The sequence below is a fragment of the Microcaecilia unicolor genome, chromosome 3 (assembly GCF_901765095.1).
Source record: "Microcaecilia unicolor chromosome 3, aMicUni1.1, whole genome shotgun sequence".
NCBI lineage: Eukaryota > Metazoa > Chordata > Amphibia > Gymnophiona > Siphonopidae > Microcaecilia > Microcaecilia unicolor.
The window spans coordinates 276,625,490-276,650,628 of NC_044033.1; the positions used below are offsets into that span (position 1 = coordinate 276,625,490).

The following is a 25,139-nucleotide window of genomic DNA, read 5'->3' on the forward strand; positions in this document are numbered from 1 at the left end:
GGACAATATCTGGGTGAATCGCCAAAGCCCTATAACAAGCCAAAATTGACAAATGCATCTTCAATGAACCCAACACAAAACCTTTCTGCAAGTCTGACTGGAGAAATGCCAAGATGTGAGTAATCGAAGAAGAGAAAGGGGCAATCCCACTCTCTGCACACCAACCTTCAAACGTCCTCCACACTCGGGAATACGCAATGAAGATAGATAAATTCCGCGCCTGCAACAAGGTCGCAATAACTGAATCAGAATAATTTTTCATCAGGGTTGAGGCCTTCTGAGGCAGGGTCCAGTGTTCATAGTGGATCCCCATGAACACCGGGCCCTGCCTCAGCAGGCTTCAACCCTGAGGAAGCTGGAGAGGGTCTCCGTCCAGAAGCTGCACCAGATCTGCATACCAAAGCCTCCATGGCCAATTCTGGGCCACTAGAATTACCTGGCTTCAATGGAAAACCACTCTTTTTAGCAGACTGATAGATCATGAAGGGAAAACAAAGCAGTTCGTTGTCTGACCATGCCTGAAGGAGAGCATCGAGGCCCATCAAGTCTAGTTCCCTCTGAAGAACTTTGGCACGTTGGCATTCTTCTTCATTGCCATCAGGTCTAGATACAGGGCACCCCACTGATCCATGATCAGCTGAAATGCACTCATCCGGATCCACACTGAGGGAGCCCACGATGTGAGCTGCTAACAAGCAGAGGAGATTCTTCTCTGCCCAACTTAAGATCAAGTTAGTCTCCACTGCCAGCTGCAGGTCCGTCCTTGCTTGTTGACAGGAGGGTGAACAAAGGCGATCAAGGCTTTTCAAACTGCTCTCAGCTCTAAGCAATTAATGGGCCACCGAGCCTCCTCTTCCATCCAAGTGCCCTGCAAAAGGACCCCAGCCCAACCGGCTGGCATCCATGGTCATTACTTCCCACTGAGTTATAGAAAACAGAAGACCAACTGTGAGATTCTTCAGCAACATCCACCACTGCATCCTCTGGCTGTCCATGTCAAAGAAAGATGAATGTTGTAATTTTGGGAGACCAGAGACCAGCAGCTTAGTAATGCCTCCTGCAGAGGGCACATATGCGCCAGTACCGAGGGCACCACCTCCAAGGAGCCCACAACCAGACCCAGGGTTTATCCTGACAGAGGAGGAGACTAATCTGCTGCAACAGTTTCAAGTGCCTGCATTTCATAAGGAAGACATGCTCCCTCTTTGCGTCAAAGAGAACGCCGAGCTACTCCAGGGTCTGTGTTGGACAGAGTCTGCTCTTTTTGAAATTGGGCACCCAACAAAACAACTGAAGGAAATAAATGACTTTGGATGTTACCATCACACTGTCTTGATATGAGGATGCGTGCATAAGCCAGTGGTCCGGGGTAAGGGTGACCTTGGAAAACAGTCTTGGAGCAGTTGCTAGACTGAAGAGAATAGCCCTGAACTGAAAGTGACAGTTGAGCACCACAAAGAGCATAAACTGCTAATGTGGAGGCCAAATGAGAAAATAAAAATGCACCTTCTTGAGGTCAAGAGCAGTGAGAAACTCTACTGTTTTCACAGAGGCAATGACTGACCACAATGTCTCCATTCAAAAATGAGAGACATGGAGGCAATGAATGGTTCAGGCTCTTGATATACAAAACCAGACGAACAGTTTTATCTTTTTGTTTGGACAACAAAGTAGATGGAGTACTTCTCCTAGTCTTGCTCAGCTGGAGGAACAGGCACAATGTCTTGAAGTGCCAGCAAGGAATTTATGTAGCTTGAATCTGAACCACTTTGGCATCTCCTCGACAAGGAGACTGTACGAAGAGAGGAGCAACCAGGCGGGAAAATTCTAATTTGTACCCTTCCCTCTGAATATCCAAGACCCATTGCTCTGTTCTGATTCTAGCCCACTCCTTCCTGGAACTCTCCTCACTCCAGAAATGAAAAAGAATAGGGTCGGCCTCGCAACATTGTGAATGCTAGGAGGCACTGGACACCCAAGCCCCACAAAAGACTGATGTAATCACTGGAGCTTAGTCTCTGCTATCTCCTTAACTAGGTTGCTGAGGTCCTCCTCAAAGAGCCACTTGCCTCTTAAAGGCAGCTTGATCAGAAGCAACTTAGAAGCTGCATCAGCAGCCTAATTCCTCAACCAGAGTTGTCTACACACATTGACCGCAAAACACATGCCCTTGGCCATGGTGTGAAGCATATCGTAAATAGCATCCTCCAAGTGAGCCAAACCTCCTTCTAACTGGGACACATGGAGGCATATTTTCAAAGCACTTTGGGAGGCTAAGTTCCATAGGTTTCTATGGAACTTTGGGAGGCTAAGTGCTTTGAAAATGAGCCCGTTTGTGTGCCTTCCTGCGGGGACGTCCAATACCACTTCAGGCAACCCCCTCACCACAAAAAAACTGCAAATGTTCACCCAGGGAGGCTACCTCAAACACTTGCTTCAAAGAATATTCTAGCTTCCTATCCTGTAGATCCTTCAGGGCAATGCCACCTTCCACAAGCAGAGTAGTCTTCTTGGTCACCACAGTAAGCAGGGAGTCCACTTTGGGAAGTTGCAGCTTCTCTTTTTCCACAGGAACTAGAGGATAAAAGCATGCCATGGCCCTTCCCACCTTAAAGCCCAAGTCCAGGGAGAACCATGCTGCCATAATCACATCCTGAATGTCAGGATGCATGGGAAAGACTTTTGAGGGACCCCAAAGGACCTTCATAATGGATGCAGGCTGTACTCCACACATCGATGCTGAAGTGTCCTCAATGGAAAGGACCACCTCAGAAATTAGGGAACTTATGAAAGAGCCGCAGGACATTAGGGTCATCCCCTTCCTCAGGAGGGAGTTCCCCTCCTTCCAAATGTTCTCTCATGGATGGTTTCTCGTAAAATATTGAGGCTCCGTCGGACAAAGGAGGAGAATGAGAAAAATCTCGGCCACCTCCTGGAGGTCTAAACGACACCTCTTGGGTGCCAGAGGGGCAACTGGGAAAGATACTGAAGGGTTCTGAGCCTGCCCTTGGTTCAGCAAATACACCTGATGTAGAAGTAAAACAAATTCAGAGTGAAACAGAGTAACTGAGGACTGCTGCAACTCTGCTAAGCCCTGAGGTGGCAAAATGGAGGCTGCAGACTACGCGGGAAGATCAAGAACAAACGATCCACTGCCTGCCTGCCTGACCCACCAAAATGGCTGCCGTTCCCATGGTTTCATAAGGGGAACTGTGCGTCTGCTGAACAGAAGCACCTGACTCTGCCGGCAAAGCCCGCTGCTGCACACAATCTGGGAAGTGGCTTCACTGGCAGATTCAACCACATCCCATGGGATTCCTGGCTGGCTTACATGTACTGCAGCAGCACAAAGACACCTAGCCGGCTCCACAGCAAAAACACTGCTTCAGTGGGAGCCACCATGCAGCCAAATCTCCGTTGTAGCACAGCTGCCACTGTTCACAGGCACCGAGGCAGAAGCACACCCCCCCCCCCCTCGGAACGTGGTACTGAATGAAAAATTAGACTTACCACTGCCAGCATCCCCAAGTTCAGTGTCTCTACAAGCCTTACTATGAGAGGATAACTCTCACTGCTCCAAAACTTTCCAAAGAGCAAAAGGTGCCTTAACTTCTACTCTTTACTTTCTTTTTTCTCTGTTGATGTAAGGTTGCAGTATAGGCAAAGGGAGAAGTGACAGGAAGGGGAAGAAGGTAAGGTTTGGAAGGGCATCAGAAACAGGGATCTCAAACTTCCAGGTTTGACTCTGCAAGCACCAGGCACCTGCCAAACTCAACTGGGAACCAGTTAACCAACTGGACCAAGAGCAGAGCACACAGCACCAGAGGCTAAAAAGAATGTCCATCCACCTGCTGGACAGAGAAAATACCAAGGAACTAGCCTAGCTGACTGAGGATATATGGCACAGCTCAGTTCTGTGTTCTCCATCTCCACCTGTTAGTTGATGGACATAACTATTCCCACAAGTCATAGAATAATGAAGATTACCTTTTACAGCACTTTATACACCAATGTTGCTATATAAATAATGCAGGGTGGCCAATGAAATGCCGATTTTTAAAAAAGGTTCCACAGGAAAGGGATCTAGGTGTCTGTTGATGATACGCTGAAACCATCTGCACAGTGTGCTACGGCGGCGGCGAAGAAAGCAAATAGAATGTTAGGTATTATTAGGAAAGTAATGGAAAACAAAAATGAGGACATTATAATGCCTTTGTATCGCTCCATGGTGCAATCGCACCTCGAATATTGTGTTCAATTCTGGTCGCCGCGTCTCAAAAAAGATATAGTGGAATTAGAAAAGGTGCAGAGAAGGGCAACGAAAATGATAAAGGGGATGGCACAACTTCCCTATGAGGAAAGGCTAAAGTGGCTAGGGATCTTCAGCTTGGAGAAAACATAGCTGAGGGGAGATATGAAATAATGAGTGGAGTGGAATGGGTAGACGTAAATCGTTTGTTTACTCTTTCCAAAAATATTAGGACTAGGGGGCATGCAATGAAGCTACAAAGTAGTAAATTTAAAACGAATCAGAGAAAATTTTTCTTCACTCAACGTGTAATTCAACTCTGGAATTCATTGCCTGAAAATGTGGTAAAGGCAGTTAGCTTAGCAGAGATTTAAAAAAGGTTTGGACGGCTTCCTAAAGGAAATGTCCATACACCATTATTAAATTGGACTTGGGGAAAATCCACTATTTCTGGGATAAGCAGCATAAAATGTTTTGTACTTTTTCTGGGATCTTGCCAGGTATTTGCAATCTGGATTGGCCACGGTTGGAAAAAGGATGCTGGGCTTGATAGACCTTTGGTCTGTCCAAGTATGGCAATACAGCGAAGATACATACCTGTAGCAGGTATTCTCTGAGGACAGCAGGCTGATTGTTCACACATGTGGGTCGACGTCCGCGTCGGCCCAGGAACCGGCATTTTGCAAGTAAAATATATTTTTTTAAAAAGCCTTGCCACAGTCTTCTGGTGTGCATGTGCGGAACAATTTCCCACCCATCGCGTGAACACGTTTCTCAGTTAAATCAAAAGCATAAAAAGAAACAATAACAACTCCAAAGGGGAGGTGGGTGGGTTTGTGGGAACAATCAGCCTGCTGTCCTCGGGAAAATACCTGCTACAGGTATGTATCTTCACTTTCTCCGAGGACAAGCAGGCTGCTTGTTCTCACATGTGGGGTATCCCCAGCAACCAGGCTCACTCAAAACAATGAACATTGGTCAATTGGGCCTCACAACAGCGAGGACATAACAGAGATTGACCTGAAACCATAAACAACTAACTGAGAGCGCAGCCTGGAACAGAACAAAAATGGGTCTAGGGGGGTGGAGTTGGATTCTAAACCCCGAACAAATTCTGCAGCACCAACTGCCCAAACCGACTGTTGCGTCGGGTATCCTGCTGAAGGCAGTAGTGAGATGTGAGTGTGTGGACATATGACCACGTTGCAGCCTTGCAAATCTCCTCAATGGAGGCTGACTTTAAGTGAGCCACTGACGCAGCCATGGCTCTAACATTATGAGCCGTGACATGGCCCTCTAAAGACAGCCCAGCTTGGGCATAAGTGAAGAAAATGCAATCTACTAGCCAATTGGAGTTTGTGCGTTTTCCGATGGCGACTCCCCTCCTGTTGGGATCAAAAGAAACAAACAACTGGGTGGACTGTCTAAAGGGCTTTGTCCGCTCCACGTAAAAGGCCAATGCTCTCTTGCAGTCCAAGGTGTGCAAACTGCTTTCACCAGGGCGGGTATGAGGATGGGGAAAGAATGTTGGCAAGACAACTGACTGGTTCAGATGGAACTCCGACACCACCTTTGGCAGGAACTTAGGGTGTCTGTGGAGGACTACTCTGTTGTGATGATATAAGGTGCATGCCCTACCAAGGCCTGAAGCTCACTGATTCTACGAGCTGAAGAAACAGCCACCAAGAAAATGACCTTCCAGATCAAGTACTTCAGATGGTAGGAATTCAGTGGCTCAAAAAGAGTTTTCATCAGCTGGGTGAGAATGACGTTGAGATCCCATGACACTTATGAACATTTGAAAGGGGGCTTTGACAAAAGCAAACCTCTCATGAAGCTAACAACTAAAGGCTATCCAGAGATAGGCTTACCCTCTACATGGCAATGATAAGCACTAATCGCACTAAGGTGAACTCTTACGGAGTTGGTCTTGAGATCAGACTCTTGACAAGTGTAGAAGGTATTCAAGCAGGGTCTGTGTAGAACAAGAAAGAGGATCTAGAGCCTTGCTGTCACACCAGATGGCAAACCTCCTCCATTTAAAAGAATAACACCTTCCCCTCCGAAGGGACACCACCTTGTAGAGGTGGAGGGGCTTGTGTGTTTCAATGACTTAGAGGGCCATGTTGAAGGGTTACCCATATCAGACAGGCCTCTGAGGAGAAACCAGACAAAGAGTGTCCCAAACTGGGAGAGTGGTAAGATGGTGACCTGAAGTTCGTATGCCCAATGGCCCAGCTGCCCTCTGAAGTTTCGTCTTCTTTACGTAAATTTACTCTCTGCAATTGCAGTTACCTTAACTGAGAGGAAGGGGACAACCGGCAGTCAGCCACCGATGGCCAGCGTTTTATCCCCTGAGCAGCAAGTGCGGGACCGCTGCGCGACGAACTGCCCACAGATGAAAGGGTTGGCGAGTCCTTTGATTAGCGCCAGCGAAGGAGCGTCGACGCTCTTGGACCTGGAAAAAAACTCCATCGCTCCTGAATTATTCAACCACCATGTCCAAAAGAGTGGAGGAGTGAGTTAGAGGTATATGCTGAAACGGAGGACATTTACAGCAGAACCCGAATCGGAGGAACCACTCCTAAACACCTATGAAAAATCAACTTAGAGTTTTTGGCTCCCGTGGAGGTTACATTGAATACCATTTGGAAGGTGCTTCGGGACCTAACGGTGGCAGTAAATAATTTTGTTTCAGATATAATTTTCTTAGAGAGTTACATGGACAGTTCAACTGAACCCTTTGAGAGTAAAAAAACTGATATAACAAAAGACTCTACATGAGCAAGAAGTGGTTATGATAATGGACCAAAAATTTTGAATAATAAAATAATAATTATTATTATAGATGATTAATATCGAGATTATTGTTTTTCCCAGAGTTCCGGGTATGACTCCTAAAGTTTTACTCAGAAATATTTCCTCAAATTATTACTTTAAAAGGAGTGAAGCCTGTGAAAACTGAGATTACTTTAATCAGTGGGATTTGAATCAGAGACTTAAGTATATGTATTGTTAAATAACTTCTGGTTTTAAAAGAGAAAGAATGTAATCAGATGTATTATTTCTAACTAATATTGGACAATAAGTATGTTTTTCAATGAAATGATTTGACTATACACCGTATTGGCCTTGAAGAAGCCAACCAGATGATCAATGTGGAATAATGAATGAGACGAGTAATATCTGGGGATAATCAGGTTAATACCACAGGTTTTTTTTCTGTTTACTGTTTAATTGATCTCCTTATCTTGTTTCACTCTCCCTATTTAGTGGTCTAAGGACGAGAATAGAATTACCTGACTGAAATAATTCCTAAATATTACTTTCTCTGTATTTCCAGCAAGTTGTTTTATCACTTGTAAAAATTTAAATGGTTATAAATAAAAAATTTATAAATAAATAAAAGAATAACACCTTTTCGTGGAATCTTTTCTGGAAGCAACCAAAACTCTGGAGACACCCTCCGACAGACCTAAAGAGGCAACCTCTAAACTCTCAACATCCAGGCCGTGAGAGCCAGAGACCGGAGGTTGGGATGTAGAAGCAACCCCTCGTTCTGAGTGATGAGGGTCGGAAAACACTCCAATCTCCACGGTTCATCGGAGGACAACTCCAGAAGAAGAGGGAACCAGATCTAACGGGGCCAATAGGGTGCAATCAGAATCATGGTTCCCCGGTCTTGCTTGAGTTTCAGCAAAGTCTTCCCTATTAGAGGTATGGGAGGATACGCATACACAAGGCCAGTCCCCCAATGTAGGAGAAAGGCATCTGACGCTAGTCTGTCGTGGGCCTGAAGTTGGAACAGAACTGAGGGACTTTGTGATTGATCTGGGTGGCAAAAAGATCCACCAAGGGGGTGCTCCACGCTCGGAAGATTTTGCGGACTACGCCCATGTTCAGTGACCACTCGTGAGGTTGCATTATCCTTCTCAACCTGTCAACCAGACTGTTGTTTACGCCTGCCAGATAAGTGGCTTAGAGAAACATGCCATAACGGCGAGCCCAAAGCCACATCTAGACAGCTTCCTGACACAGAAGGCGAGATCCAGTGCCCCCCTGCTTGTTGGTGTAATACATGGCAACCTGTCTGTCTGAATTAAAATGATTTGGTTGGACAGCTGATCTCTGAAAGCCTTTAGAGCATTCCAGATCGCTCTTAATTCCAGGAAGTTGATCTGCAGACCTCTTTCCTGAAAGGACCAGGCTCCCTGAGTGTGGAGCCCATCTACATGAGCTCCCCACCCCAGGAGAGATGAATCCGTCATCAGCATTTTTCGTGGCTGAGGAACTTGGAATGGTCGCCCCAAAGTCAAATTGGATTGAATCGTCCACCAGTGAAGAGAATTCCGAAAGCCGGTGGACAGTTGGATGACATCCTCTAGATCCCCCGCAGCTTGAAACCACTGGGAAGCTAGGGTCCATTTAGCTGATCTCATATGTAGACGTGCCATGGGTGTGACATGAACTGTGGAGGCCATGTGCCCCAGAAGTCTCAATCTGCCGAGCCGTGACCTGGTGAGACACTCAAACCATGGACACCAGGGACAAAAGGTTGCCTGCCCTTGTCTCGGGAAGATAAGCTCGAGCTGTCTGAGTGTTCAACAGGGCTCCAATGAATTGCAATGCTTGGACTGGGGTGAGATGAGACTTGGGATAATTTATGACAAACCCCAGTAGCTCTAGCACCCAAATAGTCATTCGCATGAACTCCAGAGCACCCTCCTTCAAGGTGCTCTTCACCAGCCAATCGTCGAGATAAGGAAACACATGCACTCCCAGTCTGCATAGCGACGCTGAGACTACAGCTAGGCATTTGGTAAGCACTCTGGGCGAAGACGCCAGGCCAAAAGGCAGTACACGGTACTGAACATGCTGTATTCCCAGCCGAAATCGAAGATACCTCCTGTGAGCTGGAAGTATCGACATGTGCATGTAAGCATCCTTTAAGTCCAGAGAGCATAGACAATCATTTTCCTGAATCATGGGAAGGGTGCCTAGGGAAACCATCCTGAACTTTTCTCGGACTAGATCGGTTTTGATATTGGCTGCGAAGTAAGTGAACTCAGGAAATCAAATACACTAGCGTTTAACTTTAGAAAAGGAGATTACGATAAAATGAGAAGAACGGTGAAAAAAAGCCTGAAGGAAGCGGCTGAAAGGGTAAAAAAACTTGAATCAGGCGTGGATGCTGTTCAAAAACATCATCCTAGAAGTACAGGACAAATATATTCCGCGTATTAGAAAAAGAGGAAAAAAGACCAAACGTCAGCCGGCGTGGCTAAACGGTAGGGTAAAGGAAGCTATTAGAGTCAAAAAACAATCCTTCAGAAATTGCAGAAGGGAACAGACTGAAGACAATAAGATAAAACATAAGGAATGTCAAACCGAATGCAAAAAGCAGATAAGGAGGGCTAAAAAGGACTTTGAAAAAAAGTTAGCGTTAGAAGCAAAAACACGTTGGAAATTTTTTTTTTAAGTATATTAAAAGCAGGAAGCCGGGTAAAGAATCGGTAGAGCCACTGGACGACGGTGGTGTTAAAGGGGCGATCAGGGAAGACAAAGCCGTAGCGGAGAAATTGAATGAATTCTTTGCTTCGGTCTTCACCGAGGAGGATTTGGGAGGGATACCCGTGCCGGAAAAGGTATTTGAAGTGGACGAGTCAGAAAGACTAAATGATTTCACTGTAAACTTGGAGGATGTAATGGGGCAGTTCTGCAAACTGAAAAGTAGTAAATCACCGGGACCGGATGGTATTCATCCCAGAGTATTAATAGAGCTGACAAATGAACTTGTGAAGCTACTGTTAGTAATATGCAATTTATCCCTAAAAACAGGTGTGGTACCGGAAGATTGGAGGATGGCCAATGTAACGCCGATTTTTAAAAATAGTTCCAGAGGAGATCTGGGAAATTATAGACCGGTGAGTCTGACGTTGGTGCCGGGAAAAATGGTGGAGGCTATTATTAAGAATAAAATTACAGAGCACATACAAAAGCATGGGTTACAGAGACAAAGTCAGCATGGTTTTAGTGAAGGGAAGTCTTGCCTCACAAAAATCTACTGCATTTTTTCGAGGGGGTTAACAAACATGTGGACAAAGGGGAGCCGGTGGATATTGTACATCTAGATTTTCAGAAGGCATTTGACAAAGTGCCGCATGAAAGACTCCAAAGGAAACTGGAGAGTCATGGGATCGGAGGCAGTGTATTATTATGGATTAAGAGCTGGTTAAAGGATAGGAAGCAGAGAGTAGGGTTGAATGGCCAGTAGTCTCGATGGAGAAGGATAGTTAGTGGGGTCCCTCAGGGGTCTGTGCTGGGACCACTGCTTTTTAACGTATTTATAAATGACCTCGAGATGGGAATAACTAGTGAGGTAATTAAATTCACAGATGACACAAAGTTATCCAGGGTCGTCTCGTCACGGGAGGAGTGTGAAAAATTACAAGAAGACCTCGTGAGACTGGGGAATTGGGCGTCCAAATGGCACATGAAGTTCAACGTTGACAAGTGCAAAGTGATGCATGTGGGAAGGAGGAACCCGAATTACAGCTATGTTATGCAAGGTTCCGCGTTAGGAGTTACGGATCGAGAAAGGGATCTGGAGTCATCGTGGATAGAACGTTGAAATCTTCAGCTCAATGTGCTGCTGCGGTGGCTAAGAAGGCGAACAGAATGTTGAGTATTATTGGAAAAGGGATGGAAAACAAGCATGAGGATGTTATAATGCCGTTATATCGCTCCATGGTGCGACCGCACCTGGAGTATTGTGTTCAGTTCTGGTCGCCTCATCTCAAAAAAGATATAAAGGAATTGGAGAAGGTGCAGAGAAGGGCGACCAAAATGATAAAAGGGATGGGACGACTACCCTATGAGGAGAGGTTAAGACGGCTAGGACTCTTTAGCCTGGAGAGAAGGCGGCTGAGAGGTGATATGATAGAGGTTTACAAAATAATGAGTGGAATAGAGCGGACAGATGTGAAGCGCTTGTTTACACTTTCTAACAATAATAGAACCAGGGGACACAAGATGAAATTAGAATGTGGTAGGTTTAAAACAAATTGGAGAAAGTTTTTCTTTACTCAGCGCGTAGTTAGACTCTGGAACTCATTGCCAGAGAAGGTTAGTGAAGCCAGCTGGCCTTGCTGAGTTTAAAGGGGGTCTGGACAGATTCCTGAAGGAAAAGTCCATTGATCGTTATTAAATTTTGGGTTTTTTGCCAGGTTCTTGGGGCCTGGATTGGCCGCTGTCGTAGACGGAGTGCTGGGCTTAATGGACCTTTGGTCTTTTCCCAGCATGGCGGTGCTTATGTGCTTATGTGTTCATGGCCCTTAGGTCTAGGATGGGACACATCCCCCCTGTTTTCTTTTGCACAAGGAAGTATCTGGAATAGAATCCCAGCCCTTCTTCCCCTGGTGGAACGGGTTCGACTGCTTGGTCTTCAGAAGGGCAGAGAGTTCCTCTGCAAGTACCTGTTTGTGCTGGGAACTATAAGAATGAGCTCCCAGAGAACAATTTGGAGGTTAGGATTCCAGACCTCACCACAGGCAAAGGGCCAGATTCCGCTGCAGCAGACAGTACGAAAGGCGCAAGCACCCCTGACACCGAAGCAGACTGGCGCAGCAACCCTTCTAGAAGCTCTGGAAGCAGGGCCCTGATGCGCTCATCAAGAGCCGCTGTCGGACAAGGCTGTGGGGTCGGTAAAGGAGCCGGTGGCAGAATCTGTCGAGGCTCGGGAGCAGGTACCAGGCTGCTAGACCGACGCATCGACACCTCCTGAATAGAGGGAGAGTGATCCTCTCGGTGCCCGAATCCCTCGACACCCAAGAGCTCCCGGCACCGTGTGTTGAAGGAGAACGATGATGGTGCTTCTTCGCCTTCGCTCGATGCCCGTCATCGAGACTCCTCTGTACCGCACGATCATGCCTGTTAAAAGAAAAAAAGGGTACGAAAAGAAGGGAACAACCTGACCATGTGGTCTAAGCTGGCCGCGTCGAAAAACAAAGGAAACTTTAAAGGGACAAAAAAATAAAACTACGGTAAGATTTTTTTTAAGTGTAAATTTCTAATAAAAAAAGAAAAGAAATAAGGTAAAAGCCAGAAAATGGATGAGACTCTTTACCAGGCCTGAGAGGAGCGGAGAAAAATCTCAACCACACCTCAACGCGGAGATAAAATAACTGAGGAACGCGTTCACGCGACAGGTGGGAAATCGGTTCGCGTATGCGTGGTGCACGCTACACGTGCGCCAGAAGACTCTGGCAAGACTTTTTTTTTATATTTTGCTTGCAAAATGCCGGTTCCCGGGCCGACACGGACATCGACTCACATGTGAGAACAAGCAGCCTGCTTGTCTTCGGAAAATTATATATTATGTAATCGTGGCCAAATTAAACTCTTCAATTGTGAACCGAAAAGGGCAGTGAACAAACTGAGGTCAGTGCTCTGGTCTAAATGGGCCTAGCAGCTTTTAAAAAAAAAGGTGACTACAATAAAAGGAGGAAAATGGTTAAAAAGCAACAAAAACGATTGGCTGCAAAGGTTAGGACACTAAATCTGGTGTGGACATTATTCAAAAATAGAAGAGCAGTAACCCTTGTAGCCATATAGACAAATCAGTCACAACAAGGGCGATGAAAAAGGGGAGGGACAGCAGACGATGTACAAACTTGCACCTTTATTAAACATCCAGGACTTGACATGAGTTGTGTTTCGGCCCACAAGGGCCTTCCCTCATGAGTCTCTTGGATTGAATGTATGCTGATAATGAGATGAAACCATAGTGATGTAGGTATGTTGACTATCTGAAACAAGGGGTAGTCCTTGCAATTTGTCTTTCAAAACACCTCGTAAAACACTTGGACTGTTTGGTGTACAAGGAATCTGCCAAATATGCCAGCCCTGTCTCCTCATCTGGCAATTCTGGAGGAGGCTGTTGGACTTCTGGAAGGAATCTGAAATTTGATACACCCAGCTAAGGCACACCCTAGCAGCAGGACTGGGTTGAGAACCCCTGCTCTACCATGATCACTAATTTTCTTGAGCTTAAGAACAGATTACTCACAGATCATATATAAAATTGCTTTGGAGAACTATTTTAATCGATCAAAAGTACTGATATTCTAGCAGAACAGAATTCATAGCTATCTACTATATCACATTCTGACATTTTTATTTATTTATATATAAGGATTTATTTACCGCCTTTTTGAAGGAATTCATTCAAGGCGGTGTACAGTAAGAATAAATCAAACATAAGCAATAGACAATTACAGCAGTAAAAATATTCAAACACAATACAAAGTATGGCTGGACAACCATTAAAAGAGCGGAACAACAGAATGTGTGAAAATTGCCCAACTTTATATCAACTAATGAACTGAGGAGTTCTGAAGGATTTCTGTGTGTGGACTGAGGCTTTCTGATGGGAAGAAATGTACTAATCAGGAATATTTGGAGGATTAGCGATTTATTGCAGTAACTTTCACCACGGACTGACTCCTAAGCATTGGACAAGGTTTTTTTAAATGATGTTATAGATGAATATGAATGAATATGGGGTTATCTCTTCTATGTTTTTGATAGTTTGCTGTGCTGTGCTTTATTAGTATAAAAGTGATTTTTGAAATAAATACATTTGCATCATAATATAATGTTATGATTGACGTAAGAACTTTAAGATTGCTTGGATTTAATATTGAGGAAGAATTGTTTGACTAGATTCCTGTCTAAGTATTGTTGATACTATTTACAAAGTCAACATAATACATAATAGAACATTATAATTGATAGTGAAGGGTAAAGCAACATATAGATAGGTAAGAGAGTAGGAAGAGTTAGAAAGTAAGGTGATTGATTTAAAGCAAGTTGCACATGAGGTCATAGAAATGGTTAAATATTATCTCAGCTAGGGTAGGAGTGGATACACGTGTGTGTGTGTGTGTGTGTGTGTGTGTGTATGAGTTACACTAACGAGTTAGTTACTTCGTCCATTAAAGGCCTGGATGAAGAGCCAAGCTTTCACCTGCTTCCTGAAGTAGAGATAGTCTTGTGTTAAGCGCAGCCTTTTAGGCAGTGCATTCCAGAGTGTGGGGGTTACTCCGGAGAAGGCTCGCTTGCGGCTATCACATCGTGTAATGTCTTTTGGAGAGGATGTGGTTAGTGAAAGTCCTTGGGAGGACCTTAGTGTCCTTGGCGGTGTGTGGAGGATCATCCTATTTCTCAGGTACTCAGGGCCATTTCCTTTCAAGGCCTTGAATATCAGACAGAGTTCGTGGGTGTGGCTTGGATCTCTTTCAGGGAGAGAAAACTAACAACTTATAGCAGCAGCTTCAGAGAGCATTTTCCATCTCACAGATAGGCTGCAGAGAATACCTTCTCCTGCTTTAGACTTAGCCTGGCCTCAGAATGACATCCTATAGTATATCTCCTATCAAACTGAGCTCTCTTTTTCATCAAGCACTGCCATTTCCTCCCCTCACCCTCCCCACTGACAGTTTGAACTTCGTGGGTGTGGCTTGGATCTCTTTCAGGGAGAGAAAACTAACAACTTATAGCAGCAGCTTCAGAGAGCATTTTCCATCTCACAGATAGGCTGCAGAGAATACCTTCTCCTGCTTTATACTTAATCCTACCCACCCTACCCCTCTACCCACCCACCCCTAGAGTGAAATGTCTTATATAACCTCCCTATCAACCCACTCATTACTTTACCTCACCCATTTCTATTCTTCTATCACCTTCTCCCACTACTCCAACCAGAGTTACACCTAATCACACTGACCACCCTTCAACATCTTCTGTCCTTCTGTGACTGTTCTCTTGTGCTTGACTGCTTAAATATTTTAAATTTAAATGCTTTACTTTTTGTCTATTAGATTGTAAGCTCTTTGAGCAGGGACTGTCTTTCTTCTGTGTTTGTACAGCGCTGCGTACACTTGGTAGCGCTCTAGAAATGTTAAATAGTAGTAGTAGTAGTTTTAAATTTAGCCTTGTATTGTACTGGTAGCCAATGCAATTTTTGCAAAAACTGTGTGATGTGGTCATGTCGCTTGCAACCTTGTATGAGTCTTGCTACTGCATTCTGAATCAACTGGAGCTGGAGTAGGCCCTTTGTAGTCAGACCATTGTATAGTGCATTGCAGTACTCCAGTCTTGATGTTATCAAGGCATGTACAACTGGGACAACATTTACCTTCTCGATGTAAGGAGAGAGGCAGCGTAGCTGTCGCAAATAGTAGAAGCAGCTCTTGAAGGTTGCTTGGATTTGGGGACTCAGAGTGTTGAATCTAACTGTATTCCAAGGTTCCTGACTTGTGATTTGAGGGGGACTTCATACTTACCAAAAGAGATTTTGATGTCAGGTATGTATCCAATTGTGTTTGGGACCCAGAGAAGCTCGGTTTTACTTGGGTTCAGGCAAAGTTTGTTGTGTTTAGCCCATTCTTAAATTGATGTTAGACAGGTAATCAGTTTATTCAAGGCTGTAGGTAAGTCACGTTCAATGGGTATGAGTAGCTGCACATCATACGCATAGATGTAGAACTGAGTGTCCATTGATCAAATCAGCTCAGCTAGTTGCTTGAGGTAGATATTGAACGGAATAGGTGACAGTATCTATCCTTGTGGTACCCCGCAGATCAGTGTCCATGGTGGTGATCAGTTGCTGCCAAACATTATGGATTGTTGCCTGTCTGATAGGCATGATCTGAACCAAGCAAGTACTGTTCCATTGATACCTGTTTCTGTCAGTCATGCTAGCATGATATCATGATCCACAGTGTCAAAAGCTGCTGAGAAGTCAAGCGGTACTAACTTCGAGGCAAATCCCTTGTCTCAGTTTCTGTGAAGATCATCTAGTAGGGAAACAAGGATCATTTCTGTACCATAACCAGGTCTGAATCCAGATTGACATGGATCTAGAGAGTTTCACTTTTCTAACCAGTCATTAAGTTGAACACAGACTGTTTGTTCTATGAGTTTCCCTAGAAAAGGGATGCTGGATACTGGCCTGTAACTTTCAAGTTTGTCCTGGTCAAGGTTGTTTTTCATCAGCAGAGGACGGACCACTGCCCTTTTTTAATGCTGTTGGTAGCTGCCCATTAGAAAGAGAGGTGTTCACAATTTTGTGGCACCTTCTATGAGGCCCATACTTGCCTGCTGCACTATCTTTGACGGGCAGGGATTGAGGGAGCAGGTAGTTGGTCGAAGGTCCCCTAGGATTTTGTCAAGGCTCTCCTCTGTCATTGGGTTAAAAGTGTCCCTCCCATCGGTCTCTGTCAGGAGGGGGCGAGTTTGTGCACCCCTGGTTGACTGGTTGGGGACTGGTGGGATTGCCTGTGAATCCTGGCGGAGACTTTTAATTTTGTTGGCAAAATATGAAGCAAAATAATTGCAGTTCAGTTTAGACTGGGCAGGCTGGTTCTGTTGTGGGGGCTGCAGTAGGCTGTTTACTATACTGAACAACTGCTTGGGTGAATTGGCAGCCTGTTCAATGCATTGAGAGAAATACTGTTTTTTTGTTGCTGTTAAGGCTTGGCGGTACTTTGCCTTGTGCTTGCTACAGTTTAGCCTGTCTTCATCCAGGCCAGATTTACGCCATCTCCTTTTCAGTTTTTCTCCTTTGCGTTTAAGAATCCGAAGTTCTGGAGAAAACCAAGGTGAGCGTTAGTGAGTGGGGCATAAGACCTTTTTTAGTGGTGCTATTTTCTCTAAGGTCTTGACTAAGTGTGTATTCCAGATGTCAACTTGTTCTGACACTTGTTGTCTTTTCATCCACATGTAGATAGCCCAAGGCCTCTAGGAATTTCTCAGCGGTCAGTTTTTTTTTTGTCTCTGATCTCCTTCCAAACTCTGGGAGGTGCCATTTGTTTTAGGTGGTCACCTAGGAAGAATTTAATTAGAAAATGGTCTGACCATGATAGGGGTGTTATTTCAATACTGTTACCCCAAAATTCTGGGATATCCACCCCTTTGTAGAATACCAAGTCTAGTATGACCCTTTTCGTGGGTTGGAGAATTGATCACCTGTGTAAATCCTAGTGCTGTCATCGTGTCCAAGAAGGCAGCTGTGGTGGTATCTGGGGTTTTGATGTGTAGATTGAAGTCTCTCATGATCACCAGCCTAGGGTAATTCAGGGTCACTTGAGTAATCAGGTCTAGGAGTTCTTGTTATTAATGTGCAATTTATTTTTTTTTATTGAGGTGGGAGAAATAATGGCAAACTAGGCCATATTGTGGAAATCATATGTTTAAATTATTTTTAAAGAACAATTACTGGCATGAAAGAAAAACCTAAATAGTGATAACCCCAATATAAAGCTTAGGGGTCCTGAAAAATGGGCTGCACTAGTGTAGGCACATGTTTTGGGCGCACGCAGATCTATTTTTCAGCACGCTTGTTAAAAAAAGGCCTTTTATATTTTTGCTGAAAATGGACGTGTGGCAAAATAAAAATTTGCACACGTCCCATTTTGGGTCTGAGACCTTACCGCGACCCATTGACTTTGCGGTAAGGTCTCATGCGGTAACCGTGCGGTAATCGTCTATGCGCAGAGAATAACAGTTATCGCCTGGTTTCCGCCGCGTGTGGGAAAATAAAGGTAAAATTATGTATCATACCTGATAATTTTCTTTCCATTAATCATAGCTGATCAATCCATAGACTGGTGGGTTGTGTCCATCTACCAGCAGGTGGAGATAGAGAGCAAACTTTGCCTCCCTATATGTGGTCATGTGCTGCCGGAAACTCCTCAGTATGTCGATATCAAAGCTCCATCCGCAGGACTCAGCACTTAGAGAATTACACCCACAAAGGGACACTCTGCCCAGCTCACCACCGCCGAAACGGGGGAGGGGAATTAACCCAGCTCATCCCCACACAAGTGGGGGAGGGGAATCCGTCCAGCTCATCCCCGCGGAGCGGGGGAGGGACACCACCCCGCCGATGCGGGGGGATCTGGCTTATCCTGCAACCGCGGGAGGAGCTGACTGACCCTAACACCGCCGAAGCGGGAGGGGTACAAAGCTGCCCTACAGCCGCACGAAGCGGGAGGGAGTGCCAGCAGAATTTAAGTCTCAATCCAGCCCCGTAAAACGGAGGGGAGAGGAATGCAGCAGCTCACTGTAACACAAACTCGTCTCAACTCTTGAAGAATCCAAGTGAAAAAACTTGAACACGAAGTCCTCCTGAAGTAACTGAAGACTAAACTTGAACCTAAAATTCAACCAGAATATAAACAGTACAGATATCTGGGAGGGGCTATGGATTGATCAGCTATGATTAATGGAAAGAAAATTATCAGGTATGATACATAATTTTACCTTCCATATCATCATGCTGATCAATCCATAGACTGGTGGGATGTACCGAAACAGTACTCACCCAGGGCGGGACATTGAAATCCCTGAACTCAACACTGAAGCTCCAAACCGGGCCTCCGCCCGAGCAGCCACAGTCAAGCGGTAATGTCTGGAGAAGGTATGGGCCCACGCCCAAGTTGCCGCCTTGCAAATCTCTTCCAAGGAGACGGACCCGGCCTCTGCCATCGAGGCCGCCTGAGCTCTAGTGGAGTGGCCTTCAACTGAATAGGCGGCACCTTCCCCGCGGCCACATAAGCCGCTGCAATGGCTTCCTTGACCCATCTTGCCACTGTAGGCTTAGCAGCCTGCAGACCCTTACGAGGACCTGCAAACAGGACAAACAGATGATCCGACTTCCGGAAATCATTGGTCACTTCCAAGTATCTGATGATGACCCGTCTCACATCCAGATATTTGAGAGCAGAATACTCTTCTGGGTAGTCCTCCCTAGAAAGGAAGGGAGACAGAGCTGCTGACTCACATGGAAGCGAGAAACAATCTTGGGTAGGAAGGAAGGCACTGTGCGAATAGTCACTCCTGCCTCAGTGAACTGCAGAAAAAGCTCTCGACAAGAGAGTGCCTGGAGCTCGGAAACTCTTCTGGCTGAAGTGATAGCCACCAAAAAGACTGCTTTCAACGTCAGGTCTTTCAGAGATGCCCTCGACAAGGGTTCAAAAGGCGGCTTTGTAAGGCTCTTAGCACCAGGTTGAGATTCCACGCAGGCACCACTGAGTGCAGAGGAGGGCGCAGGTGATTAACTCCCTTGAGGAAACGCACCACATCTGGCTGCAAAGCCAGGGAAGCACCCTTCAGGCGGCCCCTGAAGCAAGCCAGGGCCGCTACCTGGACTTTCAGGGAACTGAGCGACAGGCCTTTCTCCAGACCTTCTTGCAGGAACGCCAGCACTGAAGAAATTGGAGCAGTAAATGGAGAAAGTGAACCTGCTTCACACCACGCTGCAAAGGTACGCCAAACCCTGGCGTAAGCAGTAGAAGTAGAGCGCTTCCTCGCTCTCAGCAGAGTGGCGATGACCTTGTCTGAGAAGCCCTTCTTCCTCAGACTCTGCCGCTCAATAGCCAGGCCGTAAGACCAAAGGGGGAGGGATCCTCCATCACCACGGGACCCTGATGTAACAGGCCCTGCTCCACTGGCAGTCGCAGAGGTTCGTCCACTGAGAGCCTGATCAAGTCCGCATACCAGGGACGTCTGGGCCAATCCGGACCCACCAGAATTACCCTGCCGGGATGCTTTGCCACCCGGTCTAGCACCCTGCCCAACATGGGCCAGGGCGGGAACACATAGAGAAGCTCTTGTGTCGGCCACTGTTGGAGAAGAGCATCTACTCCCAGGGATCGAGGGTCCCGTCCTCTGCTGAAAAAGCGCGGCACTTGGCAATTGGCCGATGACGCCATCAGATCTAGGCTCGGCTGGTCCCAGCGCTTCGTGATGTCCAAGAACGCCTGAACAGATAGCTGCCACTCTCCGGGCTCCAAGGTATGGCGACTGAGAAAGTCCGCCTTGACATTCATGACTCCGGCAATGTGGGCCGCTGACAGCTGTTCCAGGTTCGCTTCCGCCCACTGGCATAGATTCATGGCCTCCTTGGCTAGAGGGGCGCTCTTGGTACCTCCCTGGCAGTTGACATAGGCCACAGCCGTGGCATTGTCTGACAGGACCCGTACAGGCTTCAACGCCAGTACCGGGATGAACTCCAAAAGCGCCAACCGAATGGCTCTGAGTTCCAGGAGGTTGATAGACCACTTTACTTCTGCAGGAGACCAGAGCCCCTGCGCTGTCCTTCCCAAGCAGTGGGCTCCCCAGCCCGACAAAGAGGCGTCCGTCGTGACGACAATCCACTCCGGGGTCACCAGAGGCATTCCTGCAGACAACTTGTCTGTCTGCGTCCACCAGCTCAGCGCCTTGCGCACTGCTGGGTCCAAGGGAAGGGGCACAGCATAATCCTCCGACATCGGAGTCCAGCGCTGCAGCAGAGAGTGTTGTAGTGGTCTCATATGAGCCCTGGCCCAGGGCACTACTTCCATCGTGGCCGTCATAGAGCCCAACAGCTGCACATAGTCCCAAGCCCGAAGAGGAGAGGCTACTAGGAACTGGTCCATCTGAGCCTGAAGCTTGACAATCCGATTGTCTGGCAGGAACACTCTGCCCACTTGGGTGTCGAATCGAACTCCCAGATACTTCAGGGACTGAGTTGGGCGCAGCTGGCTTTCCTCCCAGTTGATGATCCACCCCAGGGAGCTCAAAAGAGCAACCACCCGGTTCACAGCTTTGCCGCACTCTGCATAAGAGGGGGCTCGGATCAACCAGTCGTCCAGATAAGGATGGACTTGTACTCCTTCCTTCCTCAGGAAGGCCGCGATGACCACCATTACTTTGGAGAAGGTCCGCGGAGCAGTAGCCAACCCGAACGGGAGGGCTCTGAACTGGAAGTGTCGGCCCAGTACTGCAAAACGCAGAAAGCGTTGATGAGGAGGCCAGATGGGAATATGCAAGTACGCTTCCTTGATGTCCAAGGATGCCAGGAACTCTCCTGCCTGCACTGCCGCTATAACAGAGCGGAGGGTCTCCATGCGAAAGAGCCTGATTGACCCCTTGAGGTCGAGGATAGGCCGTACAGAACCTCCTTTCTTTGGTACCACAATGTAAATGGAGTAACGTCCCTTGCCAAGCTGATTTTCTGGCACCGGAACGACCGCACCCAGGCGGATCAGATTGTCCAAGGTCTGCTGCACTGCCACAGCTTTGACCGGAGACTTGCAGGGAGAGAGTACAAACCCGTCTCTTAAGGGTCGGCAGAACTCTAGCTTGTAGCCGTCTCTGATGACTTCCAGCACTGAAGCGTCTGAAGTTATTGTGATCCACTCGCCCAGAAACGAGGACAGCCGTCCTCCAATCTGCACTGGGGCGTGGACCAAGGCCCCGTCATTGGGTACGAAACCCTAGGGGAGGACCGGAGGGAGCACCTCCGGGACGGCGGTCTCTGCGAAAGGAATGCTGCTTGGGGGAGAAGTTCCTCTTGAAGGAAGAGGGGGCAGAGGAGCCCGACCTGCCCGGGCGGTACCGACGGGCTTCCTGAAACCGTCCTCTGGAGGTACCGGGGCGAGCACTAGCCCGAGCCCTGACCTCTGGTAACCTCTTGCCCTTAGACGTGCCGAGATCGGTCACGATTTTGTCCAGCTCGACCCCAAAGAGCAGCTTGCCTTTAAAAGGCAATCCAGCCAGGCGGGATTTAGAGGCGTGGTCAGCAGACCTATGCTTCAGCCAAAGCCACCGCCGCGCAGAGATTGTCTGAGCCATGCCTTTAGCTGAGGCCCTCAAGACATCATACAGCAAGTCTGCCAAATAGGCTAAGCCCGATTCCAGGGCCGGCCAATCAGCCCTCAAGGAATGATCCGAGGGGGAAGCCCGCTGCACCATAGTCAGGCACGCCCTGGCCACATAGGAGCCGCAAACTGAGGCCTGCAAACTTAAAGCAGCCGCCTCAAAGGACGACCTTAAGGCCGCCTCCAATCTTCTGTCTTGGGCGTCCTATAGGGCCGTGCCACCTTCCACCGGCAACGCCGTTTTCTTAGTCACCGCAGTGATTAAAGAAACCACGGTAGGCCACAGATAGGCCTCACGTTCACTTTCAGGCAAAAGATAGAGGCGGGACATAGCCCTAACCACTTTAAGGCTCGCTTCCGGGACATCCCATTGAGCCGAAATTAAGGTGTGCATGGCATCATGCACGTGGAAGGTTCTATGCGGGCGCTTCGTCCCCAGCATAATGGCAGAGCCAACAGGGGCTGAGGGAGAGACGTCCTCTGGAGAGGAAATCTTCAAAATGCCCATGGCCTGCATTAACAGGTTGGGCAAATCCTCTGAGCTAAAGAGCCGTGCTGCAGAGGGGTCATCCGCTCCATCCGAGCGGGGATCCGTCTCCTCCAAGGAATCCGCAAAGGACCGTTGGGAGAACTCAGATACGCTGCCCTCATCTACATCGGAGGAGACAAAGTCCTCCAAGGCCTGGGAATCAACCCGAGGGCGTTTACCTCCGGGGGCCTCAACCTCTTTACCAGACGAGGGAGCAGGGGCAGCGTTTCGCATAAGGAAGGCCTGATGCAGCAGCAAAACAAACTCGGGCGAGAAACCCCCCAGACTGTGCACTTCCGCAGCCTGGGCTACAGCCCTAGACGCACCCTCAACCGGCGCTCGCAAGAGCGGGGGAGAGACATGCTGCGCATCCAAGATGGCGTCCGGCGCGACACTCCGCGAAGGAGCCGCGCGGGAAGAACGGCGCTTAACTTTAGCCGCTTTTGTGCCGTCGCCCAAATTAAGGGCGTTCATGGCATCAATGTCTCCCACCTCAAGGGCGGCCCAAGAAGAAGCCGTCCGAGCCGCGTGGCCGGCCAATATGGCGGAGGCGAGCCGCGGGGGATGGGCGTTTATGGCGGGAAAAACCGCCACACCGGAGGAAGGACCGGGACACTCATCGGTCACGAAACTGTCACCCAACAAGGGCGAATCAGACTTTAAGACCCCCGCATCCCCTCTAGAAGCGCACACACGATCCGGGGAGCGACTCTTTGCGCCCTCGCCCTCCGATGCCATAGGCCACGTGGAGACCAATCGGGGAACCCCCTGCCCGCTATAAAAGGTAAAAATTACCTGCTGTCCGCTCCGAGCTGTAACGACCTGGTGTCCCAGTGAGTAGCTGCAATAAACGTTTAAATAAACGTCGAAATAAACGCCTTTAAGGACGTTCAAATTTTTTTTTTTTTTTTTTTTTAAACGGAGCCAGCGGGAGGGGGGAGAAAAGGAGGGACCTGGCGCCACCAGGTTTGCACTTGCTCAAGAAGAGCCCTCAACCCCAGGCACTCAACAAAACCTAAAAATTAGGCTTGGAGGCCTAGCCAGAGCTGCTGCTGTGTGTGACCACCACCTGCTGAGATAGAGAACATACTGAGGAGTTTCCGGCAGCACATGACCACATATAGGGAGGCAAAGTTTGCTCTCTATCTCCACCTGCTGGTAGATGGACACAACCCACCAGTCTATGGATTGATCAGCATGATGATATGGAAAATTATTTTCTGGCGAGCGTAGCAGATGTGCATAAAAAATGAAATTATCGCCCAGGCCATGCGGTAGTCGGGCGGTAACTCCAAATTGGCACGCGTACGCTGCTTAGTAAAGGGCCCCTTAATACAGCAGAGGTTGTGAGAAAGAAGGGCGAAAGAAGACTGATAGAAATGAGCATACCTGCTTAATACTCAAGAGAGATGGTTCTCCAGCTGGCCTCTGCTCCAGTCTTAATTTAAGACACTCATGGATGACGTTGAGGAGGACCCTGCAGAGAACCAAGAATGCAGGCTCAAATGAAGGCAAGTCCATGGCTTTAAGCTCTTCCCATAACACAGGGCTGCATTTCTGCTCCGAGCATGGCAGGGAATTTGATAACTGCTTCAACAGATCAGGCAAGTAATCTGAACACAACATGGGGTCAGGAAATTCTGAAAACTAGAAAAGAAAAAAAAATAGTAACAAAAACTAAGTCAATTCAAAATTTCCACTTTTTGAATCAGTTCTTCAAAGTACCCTGCACCAAAATGAGAGAAAACTGGGCTTCAGACAAGTTCCTCATCATCCTGCTTGCCAGCCCATACCAACTTAAAAGAAGTAGGCTGTTTCCTCTCCACCCCCCCCCCCCCCCCCAAACTGGAACAAATACAAATGAAATCTGCCAACCTAAGCAAAAGCTAAAAAGCACATTCTATTGCATCACACTCACTAACAGAACAAACAAATTGCAGGAACTCCATGCAGCAACAAAGGGACTTAGTGCCTAATTTATGACAGGCCAAGAAATATATGTCTGCAAAAACCAACAAATGCATTTTGCAAATGTAATCATATTGGAATCATTTTCTGTATGTGAAATGTGCATTTTGCGTCTAAATATTTTCCCTATATGATCATTCCCATTAGCAAACCTAGGTGATTCCACACTGATTACTGTCAGAGTGGCAGTGAGAGTGTAAACATTTTCCATGAATGACCACAGAACATGGAACTTAATGCCTTTCCCCTGCTACACTGCCACCGACCACAGTGTGAGTAACTCCCCCATGAAAGCAGAGGAATAACTCAGCTTTGCAGAAAACAGCTTGAGAAATAAAAACAGGGAGCAACAGAACTAAAATAAATTGCCAGCTACAGTTCTACTAAATTGGGGCCTAATTGCTACACCTCCCCCTCCCTCCAGAGACAGAATGTAAGAAAAGCTTTAGTACTTTAGGCCTTAATATTTCCTGCTTTGTTTGACAGCAGACTACTACCCCACCCACTTTTCTGCAAGACCTAAGTAGGTTTTAAACAACACAAGTTACATCATAAAGACCTGCCTGTTGTTATAGGTCAGTCTGTCCATCCCTATACACAGATTTTGTGTACACATGTGCAAACAAACCTATTATTATTATTTGTTACATTTGTACCCACATTTTCCCACCTATTTGCAAGCTCAATG

The 25,139-nt window shown here is 47.2% G+C and overlaps 1 protein-coding gene across 1 annotated transcript in view; it reads right to left on the reverse strand.

The window, feature by feature from the left end:
- MAP3K4 (mitogen-activated protein kinase kinase kinase 4) overlaps positions 1 to 25,139 on the reverse strand; it is a 540,168-nt gene that overhangs the window by 337,501 nt on the left and 177,528 nt on the right. Inside the window, 1 exon segment of the mRNA XM_030198101.1 lies at positions 23,873 to 24,130. Within this exon segment, the coding sequence (XP_030053961.1) occupies positions 23,873 to 24,130 (258 nt within the window).